The sequence below is a fragment of the Mustela lutreola genome, chromosome 2 (assembly GCF_030435805.1).
Source record: "Mustela lutreola isolate mMusLut2 chromosome 2, mMusLut2.pri, whole genome shotgun sequence".
NCBI lineage: Eukaryota > Metazoa > Chordata > Mammalia > Carnivora > Mustelidae > Mustela > Mustela lutreola.
The window spans coordinates 82,056,539-82,071,064 of NC_081291.1; the positions used below are offsets into that span (position 1 = coordinate 82,056,539).

Sequence of the window (14,526 nt, forward strand, 5' to 3'; positions counted from 1 at the left end):
CAAGTATGACTTGTTCACCACAAAGTTGCTCAGACTTAAAAATGTTAACGTGTTTTCTGACTCCCATATGCATGAGTATTGTATAATAGTGTGCCTGGTTTCTGGGACTTTCCAAAATACCTTTTTCTACCTCAGGGAACCGAGGTACTAACAAACTTTATTTGCAAAATATTAAAATGGGAGGTTCAAAATGTAGCACATAAAGATAGATTACAATAAAGCAAATAATCCTTACTACAGATGAAGTGTCCACAAACAGGTCTTCCCTGTGTGACTGAACACTTCGAGAATTTTTATGCTGCTTTCAGTAAATCTGAAGTCATCCAAAATATCAATCCAAGAGTCTAGTTCCATGGTACTTTTCTGTTTTTCCTCCTATATTGGAAAGTTAGCTACTTTGAGTGTTATGATAATCATAACACTGGGTTTAGATTATAAGGTTTAAAATCCTACAGATAGAGGACCCATAGCATCTTTGGCCTCAGCTTTTCTTTGATAATGGATCCTTTGGACTCCAAAAACCAACTTATTTTATAACAAGGTAAGACAAAGGAGATCTAGGCTGCTTTCAAAAAGAAATTTCTAGTTGGTCTTGCAAATTGCAGATACTTGCCACCATAGTCCAACAATAAAATTTAACAACCAAAGGGTTTTACTGAGGGCCGGAATTATTCACCAGCATTGCCAAGTTCTTAACACATTGCCATATATGGGATACTGCCAAGTGTGTTAGCCAACTTGGCAGTGTTACAAAAAGGTGTGGTTCGGAGTAAGAGACTTGGGTTTGAATTTCAGTTCCAGCATTGACTCCATTCTGTGACTTTTTATGACATTTAATTTCCTTGACTATGAAATAAGAATGGTAATACCTCCATTGAGGTTGTTGAAAGTTAATTAAGCTAGTATGTGTGAAAGTGCCTGCCCTGTACCAAAGATAGCAGGGTTCTCAATGAATGGGGTTTCCTTCTTTGATGAAACGACGTGTAAGCATTGGCAAGGCTACAGCTGATCGACTTCCATAGCCAAAATATTTCTCCACTCAGTTTCACACAATTGGATGCTTTTGTTACTGCTCTGTCTTCCACCACCCCCAATCCTTTCTTCTGGTGCCATAACCTCTTCTTTCGCTCCTCGCACCATCCTGGTTTTCCTTCTCCAAAAGGAACAATGCTTCAACCAATTTTTGATAATGTTACAATAAACTTTAAGGTGCTTCACCCTCTCCATTATTCAAGTAAGAACACTTGAAAAAGCAAAAACTTAGAGAACCTGAACAAGTTTTAGGACCATCCTTGATGGGCATTTTTGCTTCGGGAAACTTCTTAATATGTCCCAAACTGATTGAGTAATTATTGACATCTACTACATGCTAGGTATTTTATAGGCTTGGCCAGCACTGTGTAGTAGACCTTTTACTGAACAGCCTGGTCTTGCCCTTTTAATTTTCTCTAAGACTATTTTAACTAGAAATCTGGTTTTTGAAGAGTCAGCATTCTTGGGCCGCCGTCTAGATCTTCCCACATTCAGATAGCACTCTCACAGCAAAGAAGAAAATGAAGAGACAAAGATATCAGTGATGTAAGATATCTAGGCTAATCTGTGCTTAAGTATTTTGGAAATACAAAATATTTGGAAATAAAAAAATATTTTGGAAAGTATTTTTGGGAAAAAAGTTGAATATTTGCTGTTAATTAGCACACTAAGATCTTTTCAAAGTTCTGAAAGTTAGTAATCACCTTAGATAACTTGTAGGTACCTCTTTTATTCTGTTTCAGAAATCCCTCTAACTTGTAGGCTTTAAATCTTAGATTCTTCTGGTGTAGATATTCCTTATACTTCCTGGATTCCCCTCACCCACGACTATTACGTTTTTAAATACACTACAGAATGAAAACAGCTTGGCAGCTCTAGAGTTCCCAGCTCTTCTGAAATGGAAAAAGTTGAGCTAGGAAAGCCACTTTTATCTTCTTTCTTTAGATCTGAGTCTTAAAAACCTACTGAGTAACTGAATCAGATGCCTCTGGGCAGCCAGACTTTAAATGCAACTTAGTGATACACGTGCTAGGATCATATAATATTCTGTTGGTGAAGAATGTGTGAGTGATAGCATGTAATGTCCTCTAAAGCAGGGTTTTCTTAGAAGAAAATGCTTCTTTGAAAGTCCTAATCTTTTCAAATCCCTTTAAAAGGCTGAGAACAGTCATTTTAACTAAGGCACGTGCTAATTATATACTCCATATTATATAATTCAGTAGAGTAGTTAAGAGCCCTGAATTATTGCTGACCTATATCATGTAAAATAACTAAAAATGTCCCTCTGCTTGTATAAGTAATTAGAGACCTCACCAGAGGATCAGCATAGCTTACTTGGCCAAAACCAATCAACACAAATTCCTCCAAACAAAAAAAAAGTCAAACAAAACAAACGTCCCATACTTCCAGGTAGAAATTGGAGACCTTAGTCTTTATCTGGCTTGCCAGTGGTGATAAAACCCAGGAATGTAGGGCACCTGGGTGGCTCAGTTTGCTGAGCAACTGCGTTCTGCTGGGTTCATGATCCTGGAGTCCCGGGATCAAGTCCCTCATCCCACATGGGCTCCCTGCTCAGCAGGGAGTCTGCTTCTCCCGCTGACCTCTCTCCTCTCATGCTCTGTCTCTCTTACATAAATAAATAAAATCTTTGAAAAAACTAACCAACAACCAAAAAACCCAGGAATCATTGATATCTTCAGCCATCCATAAACATGTATTACCTTTGGTCCTTAAGTATCTTTTACTTTTTTTTTTTTTAAGATTTAATTTAGGGAGAGAGAGAGAGAACAAGTAGGAGGGACAGAAGGAGAGAGAGAATCTCAAGCAGAATCCCAGCTTAGTGGAGAGCCCAGCACAGGACTCAATCTCACAACCCTGAGATCATGACCTGAGTGGGAACAAGGAGTCCAATGTTCAGCTGATTGCCACCCAGGCTCCCCTTAAGTACCTTTTTAAAGTAAAAATATAAAATATTTGGAACAAATGCTTTTGAAAATCAGTTAATAATCTATTATATTTACTATAGATATGCCAAAAGCTACATTGGTGGTAGCTTTCTTCTTTGCCTTAAGTTCACTTCTAAGGAAATATAAGACATTAAATTACATTTACAACATTTACCTAGACAATAGTACTTGGACAACCATTTATTTGTTTTATGGTAGGCCAGACATGAATTTTTCTTGTTCTTTGTCTAGCTACTTCGTATATATAAAGGATCCATAAAAACCAATACAGTGGGGTGTCTGGTTGACTCAGTCAGTTAAGTGTCTGCCTTGGGCTCAGCCCTGGGATTGAGCCCTGCATTAGGCTCCCTGCTCCGTGACAGGTCTACTTCTTCCTCTCCCTCTGCCTCTCTCCTAGTTCCTGCTTTCTCTCTCTCTCACTCCCTCAAATAAATGAATAAAATCTTTAAAGCAAAACAAACAAAAAAACCAATACAGTGTGGGGTGCCTCGGTGGCTCAGTTGGTTAAGAATCTGCCTGTGGCTCAGGTCATGATCCCAGGGTCCCAGGGATTAAGCCCCACATTATCAGGCTCCCTGTTCCGTGGGAGAATCTGCCTCTCCCTCTGTGCCCCACCCCCATGCTCCCTATCTTTATCTTGTGCTCTCTCTCAAACAAAAGCTTTAAAAAGAAAAAAAAACCTAATACAATGAGACAGAGAGGTCAACTTGATGACATTGAATCTTGAATTCAAACATTAACTTATTTAAATGCTTAGATTATAGATTCATCCCCCAACCCCCTCTACTGTATCTCAGTGTTGGAACAATACATGACTTAAATGCAAACTCTCTTGAAACTTTGCCAAGTATCTAGAAGTACAGTTTGGAATTACAATCTTTATTTATTTTTATCTTATATAGTAAGTTTATTTATTGATTAAATTACATGCTGTGTCTAATGTGCAATTATAGGTGTGACTCATCAGGTAAACTGTCTATTAAATAGCAAATGAATAAATATAAAATTGCTTTTGATTTAAAAGATTAGCTCAAAACTATATAACACAAGGTGTGAACTCAAGGCAGAGACCACATCTTCATTGCATTTTTGTATGCCTAGGTCCCGAGTACCTAACACACAGTAGACATTTAATAAATACATATTTTTTGATTGCTATAATAGGGAAACATAAAATCTAAAAATAAAAATTCATAAGTAGTTAGGATAAGTTTCCATGGAAGCTATTCAGAAAACTTGGTTTAAGGCCTTTATTTTTAGTTTGTAGAATTGATTTTGATTTCTACAATTTTTTATTTTGGCTGGTGTTTGCTATGGTTTGGAAATTAAGTCTTTAAATGCAACATGCACATATGAATAAAGTAGTATTCCAAACAAGACAAACCTGATATAGAAGCTTTTTAATGTGGCAATTATTGCTATAATTACTCTGTACATAAATGAAAAGTATTTGACAAAGCCCCAGAAAGGAAAGATGTACTCAAGTTGGGCATAACCAGTTTTATTTTAAAGATACATTAAGTCTGTTGCACACAGTTAAAAAAACAAAACAGTTCTTCGGGAGCTGAGATACTTTTAATCTAAATAGTTTCCCCCATTCCTCATGAATTTTTGCTCTAATTTTTGCATGTATATTCAACTACTTTATTTGTGATTCTTTTAGATAAGTTGGTATTTTCATAAGAATAAAATAAGTTACATTCACTACAGTGTCTTCACACTCAGGAGGCAAAATGCTCAGTGCTTTATGTATGAGGCAAGTGAAAATATAAACATGAAGTTCCATTAATTAACCCAAGTTTTGAATATATTTTATTCAAAATCTGAGGTTGCAGAGTTTTGAAAACTGAAGTTTAAAAAAGGAGATGGTTATACATCTCATAGTTTGGCTTCTACTTAATGCGTATATCTTTATAAAAACCTCACAACCTTTAAAATTATTTACCCCTTTCAAATTTATAAAATATATGTACTTCGAAGTGTAAAGTCGCAGTAAGCACAAGAGCAAAAAAATCCTCATTTTAACAAGGCATAAATGTGCTCAGGGAAGTCAAATAACAAGGCACAAATACTTAGTTGGTCAGGTTCAGAGCCCAGATTAGCCCTGGTCTGCCTGATTTACAAGCTTGCACCTCAAGTTCAAGGTAAAGAAAGGCTTCACTGTTCTAACCAAAGTCCCAAATATGCCAGAATTACATGGCCACTAGAGAGCTAATTAAGAAAAACTGTTTAAATTATTTCCATGTTTCAGAGCTCTCCACCTCTCTGGACTCAGCAGGCAGTTAAAATATGTGACCTAAGACATTTTTGTTTTCCCTTGAGAGGAAATGCACAGTTGGAAGAGAAGTTCACAAAAACACCTTGTCCACAAAGCAGCAATACGGCTTTTATCTTTTTAAAAAGCTCACTGTCACAGCCATTTGGGGGCAATTCATGCCCTCAAGTACTCACTTTAGTGATAGTTAACTCCCTTTTAGTCCGTCTCACAAGCCAGATTATAAATGACTTGAAATGGGGGTGGGGGGGGGCTGTTCTTATTTTGAACCCATCGCGGAGCCTGGCACAGAGTGGCAGAGTGTGTGTCCAATCAATACTTGTTGAATGGAATTACGCTGAAAAGCAGGGTGAGGTAAAGCCTTCTTCCATCTGCCAAAGACTTTGGTGCGGCTATATGGGTAATTTTCTTTCTTCGAAAGCTTTAATGTGAATGAAATTATTCCTTAGTGGGCATTTGAAAATTCCACTGAAAGCAGTTTAAAAAATTAAACATGCCCTTCTAGAGGTAGCTGGACAGATGAGAATGAAAAGTGACAGTGGCAAATCCGCATTGTTCAGAGAAGAGAAAGGTCAACAAAGAGTAGAAACAGAACCCTCAACCCACCCTGCATTCTTTCCCTGGAACGTTCTCAGCACATCCCTTACCATTCAAGTTCTTTAAATGCAGTTTCCTTGAAACTGATCGTACCCCATTTGAGTGAGGGGAGGACAGGAGAGGGAGGGAAGAGATGGAGGAGGGGAAAGATTCTTTCGACAGCAGCGTCCACTTGGGGCCTTGGGGAGGCCGGGGTCACGGGGCCCTCCTTGCACCAGTGATCTACAACGTCTTGCCTGCGGTTTACAACCGCTCTTTAAAAATACTTTCCCTTTGGGACTGCCCTCGGCTTCTTCCTGCCAACCCCCCTTCTCTCCCTCCCCCCCCCCCCCCAGCCGCCTCAGGCAAAGAAATGCCTCGGCTTAGCCCGCAGGTCTTAGAGTAAACAGCACGCTCGGAGGATTACAATCGACCCGGGGCCAATCCGACCCCTTCCTTTTGCCGCCCTCAAACGACCCTTGACAGCAGCCCCTGCTCTCCCCTCGAATGGAAAACCCACAGACACACACACAAACAAAAAACCCCAAGTCTTCCTTTCGGTTGCTACCCGCAATGACGTTTCCCCCTCGGGTCCCGCCCCTCCGGGGGCTTGGAATTTTGGGATTGGCCGAGGGGTTGCGGTGACAAGGCCCCGATTGGGCGCCGAAGCGCTGACTGACAGCGGGGCGGCCGCCGCGCCCTCCCTCCCTCCCGCCCGCCCTCCCTGGTGTGCGAATGTGTGTGTGCGGTGTTATGCCGGACAAGAGGGAGGCGACCGCGGCGGCGGTGGCTCTGTTTATTGTCCCTCTTGGTGTGTGTATGCGAGGAAGTCGGGGGTATAGCGCTGCCCACGAAGGCAGCCTTTGAGGCAGCGGCCCGGCGTTAGCTGCGACTCCGGCAACCCCGGCGGCCGGCCTTCGCGGAGTGTGAGGAAGGACAAGGCGCCTTTGCGTCCCCGCCACGTCTGGACGCCCCGAGCTTTCCGGCTGCGCTCGCCGCGCGCACCTCCGGGCCCCGGCCCGGCTTGCCGCGGCGCCGGCGGGCGAGCGAGAAGGAAGCACCGCGCCTCACCGCTGCCGGCCTCCTGCTTCCTTCTCCACCTCTTCCTCAGCGACGGGCCTAGGCCCGGGCGACTCGGCCGCCGCGCCTCGAGTTTGAGGGCGCCGAGCGGCGCGGCCTCCTCGGCGGGCTCGGCCGTCCGTCCGTCCCGGGTCTCAGCGATGGGGCGCGGGGGGCGACGCCGCTAGGAGCACGGCGAGCGGAGCGGTCGGTGCGGAGCAGAGGGGCCCGGCGGCCGGCAGGGAGGCGGGAGCGGCGGCCGCGGCCTCGGGGCCTGTGAGCGGAGGCACCCGCCATGGCCAAGGCGGGCGGCGGCGGCGGCGCGGGAGCCGGCGGCAACGGGGCACTGACCTGGGTGGTGAGTGGCGGACGACGGGGGGCGGGGGCAGGGGTCCCGGGCGCGGCATTGTTCCCGGCCCGCGGCGGGGGTGTTATTCCGCAGGGCCGTCCGGGGGTGGTGGGGAAGGGAAAAGAGAGGGAAATCCTGCGTCCCGAACGGGCGCCCCGTCGGGGATCCTGCCGACAGAATCCCCAGCTCCCCGCCCCCTTTCTTCTTTCTTTACCTCTACGGAGGCTCGGGCTGCAGGAGTATAATGTGCACTTGCAACTTACGGGGACAAACCACCAACCCGACATGAAGCTCTCGCTTCATCTTTTCACGTCTTTCTCAGAGTCTTCCGGGGCAGTCTGAGTTGAGGGGTATTGGCAGTAATGCTTGTGTGTTTCTGTGGGTCAGCACTTTTATCTAAACGTGGCTTAAGAAAATCCCGGAGGAAGGGGGGGTGGTGGTGGTGGTGGTGGTGGTGTGTGTGTGTGTGTGTGTATTGTAAATGCAAATCAAACCGTTTCTGATGCTCTAAGGTCTCAAAGAAGACTGGATTTGGTGGGGGAATTAGTCTGAGGCAGTTTACACTTCAGTTCATACTCTGATACGATTGAAAGCACATTCGGAAAGGCTGTTTCACCGCAGTTAATATACTGTAGACCGTCCATCTGTCAGGCGTGGGATTATTAAAAGAAGCGTTCACCTGCGTCAGCACCGCAGGTGAAACGGGGTTGGGGGCCGAATGGAGAGTGCTGGAGAGGTGACTAAAGTGCTTAGTCCCGGCTTTAAAGGATTTCGGCGCTCTGTTCCTGCTGGGAAGTAGTAGAGGAGGGGAAGACCTGGAGAGATCCGATTCCCACGGCCGATCGATAATTCACCAGCATTTCACTTGCTCAGCATTGAGTTCAGAGCAGGGTCATTTCCTACACAAAAAAGCCCAGCTCAGCCAACTGACTTGGTTTCCAGGAGAAACATTTAACAGGGACTTTCGATGGATCCTCCCTTTTTTTCAGAACACCCGAGGAAATTTTCTTATTGGCATTTTTATTTCTAATTCTTCTTTTCTCTTGGGCGAGGTTTGCGGGAGTCGAGTAGCAGTTCTGCTGTATTAACAAGTCCTCCTTGTAAAAAGCATGTTAGTGACAGCAGGAAAACATTTTAACCATTTGTATTTGGGTGTCAGGAGCTTTGCAAAATAACTTGCTAGGCTCTTATTGTTGAATTATCTGAAATTTTTATGTTACTCCAATAATACAGTATGAACAGACCAGAGCCAGGAGAGATAAAATGCCAGATTATAAATTAATGGGCCATGTTTTCCATTCCAGAGGGGGTGAATGCATAAATGCAAGTTAATGATTTTTAAAAATGGGTGGCCCTTACTCCTGTTCTAGTAGAATCAAACAACTTCTGATAATTGAGTTAGCCAGATGGTTCTTATTCACTCTTTGGAAGTGCGGAGGCCAGATATGTGTTTCTGAGCACCTCTGATTCTGTAATGGGAAACATTTTGCTCCAATATTGAATTGGTTGGCATTTGACACTTGATAGCAATGTTTGAATTTACTCTTACTCAACTTTGTAGATAAATGACCGTTTTTTTCTTTCAAGCTCAGTAGGAAACTCATTTACATAAAAAATTCATGAAACTTAGAGGGTCTCATTCAGTATCAGAAAAATTAATTTGATAATAAAACTGACTTATTTACTAAAGATTTTTCACTATAAACCTAATATGGGAAATACAGTAAAGCAAAAAATCACTTGATCTTTTATTTACAGATTATATCCTCTTGTTGAATTACAAGTGTATTAAAAAGATAATTACTCCATACGTCCACTTTAAGATTTGATGCTTGCTTTAAATTTGTCAGGTTATATGAGCATCTTTATGTCCATAATATACATCATTGATAATAGACTAATTTTATGGGAGGCAGTATAGTGAAGTGGTTATGAGCCTGGACGTTGATGTCAGATTGATGTAGTTTTCAGATCCTTTCTCCAACACATATTGCAAAAGGGACCTAAACTTTTATAGCCTGTTTTCTCATCTATTAAATAAGGTTGCGTTGAGAATTAAGTGAAATAACGTATGTAGCCAGTGCTGGGCTTAGTAAATGTTTTTTTGTTGTTGGTGGTGAAATTCAAAAAAATGTACACTCAGAATAATGAAGTTGACTTATACATGAAGTGCTTTTAAACCAGGGTGAAAGCAAATTATTCCTTTGAAAGAATTCAGGGATTTGTTTCAGTGGTCATCTATTTCTGCAGAGGGGTAACTTTGCCTGCTTTGTTGAAACTGGTGTTATGTTGCCACCTGCTTGTGGGTAACAGGAAGAAAAAAAATGGAATTAGTCCCTGATATCATTCTTTTGGGAGGGGGATGGGTAATACCATGTGTTGCTGGTATTAATTTGTGTTAGGATGCTTGCCAGCATGTATTAACATCGTCACTGCATGAAAGTTTACATTTTAGTACATGAAACCACAAAGCAAAGTGGTATAAGATTGACATTAACTTCTCCTTTTAATAATGTATTTTGTTTGTGTTTGATTTGCAGCTTCTTAAGCAGATTTTTAAGAATTTTTAAAAAGTGGAAAACATAAATATAGTAAACTGTTTTGAGTTAACATTAACAACAGCTATGAAGGCTTCCTGAACCAAGCAGAGTTTTTTGAGTTAACTTTTAGTTCGTAAAGCTTTGATTAGTAGAAGCTGTAGTCTATTTCATTAAGTCATTTGTAGTTTTTTTTTTTTTAAGATTTTATTTATTTATTTATTTCTCAGAGAGAGAGAGAGAGAGAGAGAGAGCGAGCACGCACAAGCAGGCAGAGTGGCAGGCAGAGGCAGAGAGAGAAGCAGGCTCCTTGCTGAGCAAGGACTCGATCCTAGGACCCTCGGATCATGACCTGAGCCAAAGGCAGCAGCTTAACTGACTGAGCCACCCAGACGTCCCAAATCATTTGTAATTTTATTTTATTTTTTTTAAAGATTTTATTTATTTATTTGACAGACAGAAATCACAAGTAGGCAGAGAATTAGGCAGAGAGAGAGGAGAAAGCAGGCTCCCCTCGGAGCAGAGTTCCGATTCGGGGCCGATTCCAGGACCCTGGGATCATGACCTGAGCCAAAGGCAGAGGCTTTAACCCACTGAGCCACCCAGGTGCCCCCATTTGTAATTTTAAAGTGGTTATAAAAACTTCTGTAGATGTACTAGAATACAGTTAATCACTATGTGAATATTGATCTTTTTTTCTTGAATAATTTGATAGATTAAAAGATGTTATTATTAAAAATATTAAGCATATAAGTAAGTGTTGGCAAGAATAATATAAGAAGCCTTCCTCTGTTTATCATGTTTTAACAGTTACCAACTAAAGGTCACCCAGTTTGCTCCTTTATTTTGAAGGGGAGCAAATCCTAGAATTATATCACTTCATCTATAAATAGTGCAGTGTTTATCTCTAAAACATAAGTTTCTTTAAAACATAGAGCACAATTGACGTTTTTTAAAAAGTAAAATTCAATGAAACATAACACATGCTTTTTTTCCTGTAGATTTCTAATTCAAAACACAATTGTATATTTAAATATTTAAAGATTTGTATTAAGAACCTTTCCTTAGCAGCTCATTATTGCAAGTCTGAACTCCTCTATTAGACTTTCAAGCCAATTCTTTGTTTTCTTTTTTTTAAGATTTTATTTATGTATTTGACAGAGGGATCACAAGTAGGCAAGAGAGGCAGGCAGAGAGAGGGGGGAAGCAGGCTCCCTGCTCAGCAAAGAGCCTGATGCGGGGCTTGATCCCAGGACACTGGGATCATGACCTGAGACGAAGGCAGAGGCTTAACCCGCTGAGCCACCCAGGTACACCATAAATCTTAATTACTCTTCAAGTCTAGTTCAGAGTCTCACCAGACTTTCATCCTAAAATTCACACTCCTCTTTTTCTGTTACCCTTATGGGTCAAAACCCATAAATGTCTTTTTATGTAACTTTCCACATGGTAATTTTGTCTTAACAATTAGATTATAAACTCCTGAAGATGGAGATCATGTATTATACCAAAATTTTATACTGCTTAGCAAAGAGCTGGATTCATACTCCAGCCTCAGTTATCTTAACAAATTGGATAATTAACAACTAACTTTCTGAAAGGTCTGCCATCATTTTTTTTTTTTTTTTAAAGGTTTATTTATTCATTTGAGAGAGAGAGGCAGGGGAAGGTAGGGTCACAAGAGACTCAGGCAGACTTCCCACTGAGTGCAGACCATATTGTGGGCTTTTGTAGGCTTGATCCTAGGACAGAGGTGCCCCCAAAAGTCTATCATATTAGACAAGTGATTAGGTAGCAGTGTTCTTTAGATACATTCTCAAGTAACATAATAGCAGTACTTAGCAACTGTAATTATAGCTGGTGCTAACTTTTCTAAATGGAAGTGAGTGTTCCCTTGTAGTTTTAGATCTGTTACTTAGGTCTCAGTAGTTACATTTTACTAAGGCAAGACATTAAAAAAAAAAAAAAAAAGCCTTTTCTGGAGTTTTTATTTTTTTTTTTAAATAGGACCCTCTTCAGAGAAAAGATGAGATCGGGATAATTATTTTCAGTTGCAGAAAAGGAAACCGGTTTAGAGATTAGGTAACAAACTGTTAATCACCTGGCTAAGGCAGAGACGGGATTGAAACCAGGTTTATCTTCTTAACCATGATTTATACAGCCTTACTCCTCACCTTAAACACACTGGAAACCAAAAAAACCTTGGGGAACCTGGATGGTTTAGTAAGTTAATAAGCCTCTGACTCTTGGTTTTGGTGCAGGTGATGATCTGTGGTTCTTGAGCTCTGCTCTCAGTGGGGAGTCTGGTGGAGAGTCCTTCTCTCTTTCCGGCTCAATTTACCCCTCCCCCCATTTGCACCTGCGCCTGTGTGCGGTCCATCTCTCTAAAATAAATAAATCTTTTAAAAAATAAAAACCAAAAAACTTCATCTTTTATACCCTGATGTGACAAGATAAAAAACCTTCTAGGATATACTTGTATCTCTTTGTACTAACTTTCTTTTACTTTCACACAAAAAGCTAGGAAATACATTTCCTTTTTAGGGTATATGTATTTTGTTTAACAATGCTTTTTAAAGATTATGGGTTATGAAATCAGATCACGTGGTTTCGTAGTTCAGCTTCTTCAAGTACTAGCTTTGTTAGCTTTGGAAAAACACTTTTTCACACTTCCATTTCCTCATCTGTAGAAAGAGAATCATGATAACCATGTCTACTTCATGGAGCTCTTACAAGGGTTGACTGGGATTATCCATATAATTCCCATAATGCTGCCACATAATAAGCTCTCAGGTGGGTACACACACGTGTCTTTTTTTCCAAATCAATTGAAAAGAATTTTCCTATCTTTTGTCTCAGAGTAAGTGAGAATTTTTTTAAAGCTTTTTTTTTTTTAATTTAAAGATTTTATTTATTTGACAGAAAGAGATCACAAGAAGGCAGAAAGGCCAGCAGAAATAGAAAGAGAGAGAGAGAGGAGGAAGCAGGCTCCCTGCTGAGCAGAGAGCCCACCCAACATGGGGCTCCATCCCAGGATCCTGGGATCATGACCTGAGCCAAAGGCAGAGGCTTTAACCCACTGAGCCACTCAGGCACTCTGAGATTTTTTTTTTTTTTTTTTAATATTGTGAAATCACCACAATAAGTCAACATTCATCACCACACAGTTACAATGTTTTTCTTGTGATGGGGACTTTGATTTACTCTCTTAACAACTTTTAAATGTACAATGCAGTATTGTTAACTATAGTCACTGTGCTGTACATTACATTCCCAGGACTTCTTACTTTTTAACTAGAAATTTGTACCTATTGGTCACCTTCAACTGTGTTGCTCCCTCTAGCTCCAAATTCAGGATTTTTGCTTTGTTTTGATTTTAGAGTCCACATATAAATAAGATCATACAGTATTTGTCTTTCTCTGACTTATTTCATTTAGCATAATGCTCTCAAGATTCACTCATGTCACAATTGACAAGAGGTCCTTCTTTTTTTAATGATGATATTCCTGTGTATGTGTGTGTATACCACATTTTCTTTATCCATTTATCACTGGATGCTTAGGTTGCCTGTGTGTCTATCTTCTATATAAGTCTTTTAATTCATTTTGAGTTAATTTTTGTGTATAGATCAGATAGGGGTCCAGTTTCATTCATGCATTTGGCTGTCCAGTTGTCGCTGTCCCAACATCATTTATTTATTGAAGAGACTATCCTTTCCCCATTTTATATTATTGTTTTTTTTTTATCATAAATTAATTGACCACGTGTGTGTGGGTTTATTTCTGGGCTCACCATTGGTCTTTGTGTCCATTTTTTATGGCAGTACCATACAGTTTTGATTACTGTGGCTTTTAATATAGTTTGAAACTGGTGACTGGGATGCCTCTAGCTCTTTGCTGTCTCAAGATTGCTTTGGCTATTTGGGTCTTCTGTGGTTTCATACAGATTTTAAGATTGTTTTATTTCTGTGAGAATGCTGTTGGAGTTTTGAAAGGGATAGGGACTTTTATTTTTTACTTTTTATTTATCTACCTTTTTTTAAAGATTTTATTTATTTATTTGACAGAGAGATCACAAGTAGGTAGAGAATCAGGCAGAGAGAGAGGGGGAAGCAGGCTTCCCGCTGAGCAGAGAGCCCGTTGTGGGGCTTGATCCCAGGACCCTGAGATCATGACCTGAGCCGAAGGCAGTGACTTAAGGCACTGAGCCACCCAGGCGCCCCTATTTATCTACTTTTTTTTTTTTTTTAAGTCAGTGAGAGTGGGGAGGGTCAGAGGGAGAAGGAGAGAATCTTAAACAGACTCCATGCTCAGCACAGAACCTGTCACCGGGCTCAATCTCATGATCCTGAGATCATGACCTGAGCCCAAATCAATATCACACACTCAACCAACTGAGCCTCCCATGCTCTCCTGTAGTAGGGACTTTTAAACAATATTAATTATTCCAGTCCATGAGCATGGAATAACTTTCCATTATTTATGTCTTCAGTTTCTTTCATCAGTGTCTTAGTTTTCAGTGTATGGGTCTTTCACCTCCTGGTTAAATTTATTCCTAAGTATTCTTTTTGTTTGAGTTGTAAATGGGATTTTTAATTCCTCTTTCTGATAGTTTGTTATTATTGTACAGCGACACAACGGTTATGTGTATTGATTTTGTATTCTGCAACTTTACTGGATTGGTTTTAATAGTTTTTTGGTGGAGTACTTAGGTTTTTATTTTATATGTCA

The 14,526-nt window shown here is 40.8% G+C and overlaps 1 protein-coding gene across 2 annotated transcripts in view; it reads left to right on the forward strand.

The window, feature by feature from the left end:
• The first annotated feature begins 6,559 nt into the window (after positions 1-6,559).
• TOP2B (DNA topoisomerase II beta) overlaps positions 6,560-14,526 on the forward strand; it is a 57,537-nt gene continuing 49,570 nt past the window's right edge. For both annotated transcript variants that reach the window (XM_059162462.1, XM_059162463.1), the window contains exon 1: positions 6,560-7,267. In XM_059162462.1, the coding sequence (XP_059018445.1) occupies positions 7,205-7,267 (63 nt within the window). In that variant the 5' untranslated portion in view covers positions 6,560-7,204. The remainder of the gene's footprint in view (positions 7,268-14,526) is intronic.